Source organism: Lipotes vexillifer, unplaced genomic scaffold, assembly GCF_000442215.2.
Source record: "Lipotes vexillifer unplaced genomic scaffold, Lipotes_vexillifer_v1.1 scaffold86, whole genome shotgun sequence".
Classification (NCBI taxonomy): Eukaryota; Metazoa; Chordata; class Mammalia; order Artiodactyla; family Lipotidae; genus Lipotes; species Lipotes vexillifer.
This window is the reverse complement of record NW_006785406.1, coordinates 3679350-3683659: the sequence shown is the minus strand read 5'-3', so window position 1 is coordinate 3683659 and position 4310 is coordinate 3679350. Positions and strand designations below refer to the sequence as shown.

General features: G+C 55.1%; 1 protein-coding gene across 1 annotated transcript in view; it reads right to left on the bottom strand.

Moving 5' to 3' along the window:
* The window catches only part of SLCO2A1 (solute carrier organic anion transporter family member 2A1), a 74954-nt gene that overhangs the window by 1780 nt on the left and 68864 nt on the right, over positions 1-4310 (bottom strand). Inside the window, exons 12-13 of the mRNA XM_007457556.1 lie at positions 2609-2673; positions 2-113 (exon numbers count right to left, since the gene is read on the bottom strand). Of these exons, the coding sequence (XP_007457618.1) occupies positions 2-113; positions 2609-2673 (177 nt within the window). The remainder of the gene's footprint in view (position 1; positions 114-2608; positions 2674-4310) is intronic.

Here is a 4310-nt window from a genome sequence, read left to right as displayed (position 1 = left end):
AGCGTCGTTGTCATAGTAGATGCAGGCCCCTCGCCTTCCAGAGCACTGCGCACCCCAGCGGATGCAGGAGTAGTCGATGGTGAGGCCGTACAGGGCTGGAGACGGCAGCCAGGCTGGCATCAGTGGGAAGAGAGTTCAGAGAGCTCAGGTCACATGGAGCTGCCAGCAGAGGCACCCGGCTGGGTGGGGAGCAAGCCCCCCAGCGCCCCTGCACGGCTCACGGGCATGAGCACGGCTCTGCCCCACCCTGGGAACCACAGTGACTTTGGAAAGCAGAAGAGCTTTCCGTGAAGCCTGAATTACTCTTTCACCAGAGGCTTAGAAGAGAAAAGGGGCCTGAGCCATCCTTCCAGGGCAGAGTGAGTCACAGATGTCACCGTGGGCCTGCTCAGACAGATACCATAGTTCCCACACTTGGGATTGCTAGGCTCCACTGGGTGGCAGGAGGCTCTCGAGGACACGAACTCCTCGGGTCCTCACAGCAGCCCGGAGGTGGGTGGGTGTCCTCATTTTAACGGGGAGGAAGGTGGGCTTGGCTGGCTCACCTTTGCATAGGCAAGCGGGGTTAGGGCTGGACTTTGCACCCTAGTTTTTGGAGGTTCAGATCCCACATTCTTCCACTACACGAAGCTGCCCTGCTGGCTTAGACAACACCCCCAGCAGACCCCCAATACCCTGGCTGCTCAGAACCTCCCAGGCCCCCTGAACTTCCCCACAGCTGAGTGGCGAGAACTGGTCCAGCAGGGGCCATGCCCTGTGGCTGCTGAATATTCGGATGAGCCCCGCATCCTTAGCTACAGTTCTAGGCAGTCACTGGACTGGGGAAGGGGTTGGCCAGATCCACACCTGCGCCAGGCCACCCCATTCTCAGAACCACTCTGAACAGCCTCTCAGACTCTGTTTTGGGCCCTGTGGGAAGCTGCTTCTGGAGGACAGAAAAAGGCAATCTTCTGCTGTGGCTCTGCCCAGAGGTGGGAACCTTCAAGAACCAGCCTCTCTATTCAGACCTGCTGGCTCCCAAATCTCCAGGTGGACAGGGGATGGAAACTGGACACAAGGACTGACCTTCCTGAATGCTGTTCCCTGAATAGAAATAAAGTCCAGAAAAATTTTCAGCCAAGTCCCAGTGGGTAATTTGAAACTTGCCAAGTCCTTTTTTCTACCCAGGGTGGAATTGCCTTCTCAGGTGATGAATGGATCCCTCCAGCCTGGGTTTTCTATCTGTCGTGGCCACACTGAGTTATCTGAGCTCAAATGACAAAACAAAGGCAGCAGGTGCTTTAAGCCTCAGAGAGGGGCTGTTTTCACGGTGGCTGGAAGAAGCAGGGCAGGGCTCTCCAGAGCCCATCCTGGCTGCTGTTGGGCTGGGCGGAATCTAAGGTTTCCTTCCCAGTGGAGGTTTCAGAGCAAGTTATAAATGATAAGTTATAAATGGAAAGGCACTGTGGTGACGACCATACCTCTGCCACCAGGACAGGATAGATCCCAGTGTCCTGTGTCCTTTGTGCTTGTAATATAGGCCAGAGGAGCAGAGTCTGAAGGGGGGCTTCTGGGGCGAGAGGAGCAAGTAGCCAGAGACCGAGAAATCCCACTGAAAAAACTGATTCACTCCTCATCACCCCACACCTCCACCAGATTTGGTCGGAGAGGGCCCCCTGCTCAGCAGGCCCAGGAGAGACATCACCCACACACCCCAGCGTGATCATGGAACCTGCTACGGGGTGAAGTGCAGATCAGACTCCCAGATAATAATGCACCATGCGCTCTGCAGGGATTTCAGCGTTTAAGGTCAGAAAGTGCACCCTGATCACAGATGAAGTCCCTCCACTGCAGTCACCGTATTCCCCGCTGCGGTGCATGCCCCCGGGTCCTCAATAAATCTGTCCTTTTATCTGGTCCCTTTACTTAGTGTGAATCCGTCCTGGAATCGGTCCCTTTACTTAGTGTACCTTCACTGCAAGGGTCTCCATATTAGTGCCCTGTGTTTATCTAGTGCCTGGAGGTGTCCAGAAGGGACAGTCCAGCGTGAGCAGCCTGGGAAAGGACCTGCAGGGCAAGCTGGGTGTTTCCTGATGCCTGCAGGCAGCTCGTCCTCCTGTAGCCAGTCCTGATTGCTGTGCACAGTTCCCTTCCTCCTGGGTTCTGGGCTGCTTGAGAGCAGGCAGGGCTGGTCGGCAGAGGGCCCCACTTTGCTAAATAGAGGTAGGAGGAGTGTATTTTGTGAAATGGAAAGGAAGCCAGGGCTGGGCTCCGCTGCCGTTCTGGTTGGGACAGGAGCATGAGGTTTTGTTCCTACAGCGAATTCTTGGAGAGAGATGAAAAAATACCTGCCTTCAATGTTCTATTAGGCATTCTCAGCTGCGTCCACTTTTCCTTTTTCTTACATACTTTCATTTGGTGTTAATGCCATAGATGGAATCTTTCCTAACCTCAAGTGATGGGGAAACCGCCCATATGGGATTTGGCATTTACTGTTGTGTTGATTGTGTACAGCTTCTCTTTACGACAGAGATGAGACGGGGCTTTCCCCGTCCGCACCCTGCACCTCACAGCCCTCTGATTCCCCGTCATCTGGGGCCACGAGGAGGGGGGCATCTCTGACACTTACCCAGCAGACGCATCAGCAAGAACTGTACTCCGATGGCAAATGACTTTTCCTCCTGGTTCACCACGCTGAAAAGGCACACAGGAAATCAGCAGTGGGAGGACTCAGGGCTGTGCCTTCCCCCCACCGGGGCAGCCACAGCCTCAGGGCGCGTCGGAACCTGCGCTCACGTGGCCTGGCTGGGTTCCCCGGGGCCCTGAGCGCCCGTTGCTCCTCTCAGTGGTTCTCAAAGCATGATCACCGGACTAGCAGCGTCAGTATCCCCTGGGAACTTATTAGCAAGGCGGATTCTCAGGCCTCGCCTCAGAGGAAGAGTCAGACACTCTGGGGATGGGGCCCAGCGATCTGTGTTGGACGAAGCCCTCCAAGAGATTCTGCGCACACTCAGTTTGAGAACCACTGGTCTCTGTGATTTTCTGGGCTGCCCAGAGCCCCCTTCAAGAAGCAAAGGCAGAGCGTCTGGGAGCGGAGAGGATACCGAAGGCTGTGTTTATGGCCGCAGGTCTGAACAGCTCCTGTGGTGTTTACAGCAATAGAAGACAGCCCTGATACTAAGTGTAATTAGGGTCCCCGGGCTGTCGGCTCCTGTGTGCAACTAAAAGAATCCTCTACTGTGGGCCAGCTTCGTGGGCATGCGACCTGTGTGGCCTCACAGGACCCCACCCTCAGAAAGGTCCCATGTTTGCTTTAGCGCTCTGCTGTGACTGGCTTGAAATTCTTAATAATTTTCGAACCAGGAGCCTTGCATTTCCACTTTGCACTGCGTCCTGAAAATGATGCAGCCAGTCGTGCTCCCACCCTTCTACTCTCAAGAGGAGAAAAGTGCTTGGCTGAGGAAGGAGGTTCAGAGAGAGAGGAGGCAGGCTGTCTGGAGGAGGTACCGCCAGGCCCTGTCATCCCGGCTGGGCGTGGAGCAGAGGGAGGACACACCCTTCCACGAGGTGGGGAGCCAGGGGCGGGCCAGCTGGGGCACCAGGCTTCCCTGTGCCCTTAGAGCACACACTCCCGAGTGGGAGCTGGCTGGGGGAAAGCATTCGGGGGCTGAGGCGCCAGCAAGGGCGGGAACTCAGAAGTAATCCCCAGGTCTCTGCACACGTTTTGTTTTACCTCCACAGTTCTGCTAGCAAACTGGAAAGGGGCCTTCTTTCAGCTTCTCAGAACACCCACTGGGGTGAAGCAGCAGGGAGGCACCCACGGGGATCCCCCAGGTGGGAAGTGCCTCAAATCTCAATCTCATGGACACTCCCTTTATTGCCCATAGATGCCTTCAGTGGTCCAATCCATAATAGAAGCTTCCGTGTCTTGGTCCTTATTCCTGGGCAGACTCCTCTGGATTCTCAGCTAAATGGGACTTGGGAACCCCAGTTTGGCTTCTGATAGAGATTTTGAGTTCCTTGCACTCTCTGCCCCTTCCCCCCGAATTAACGCTGGCTCTCTGACCTCTCTTTCCTGATACATTTTCGGCAAACCTTCACCCCCAGCCTGTATTTCCATGCCTGACTGGAGGCCACGACTGATACAAATAAGGTTTGGGTCACCTACGATGCCATCGTTAAGGCTCACCTTCTCCATACTACACAGCATCCATTCTTTCATCTTTCCCAGTGGGATTTATCTTTAAATCATTTTGGGATACTGGGGCCTCTTCTCCAATTTCACTCCAGCCCCTGACCAGAGATTTTCTAGAAAAGCCCCCCCCCCCCGG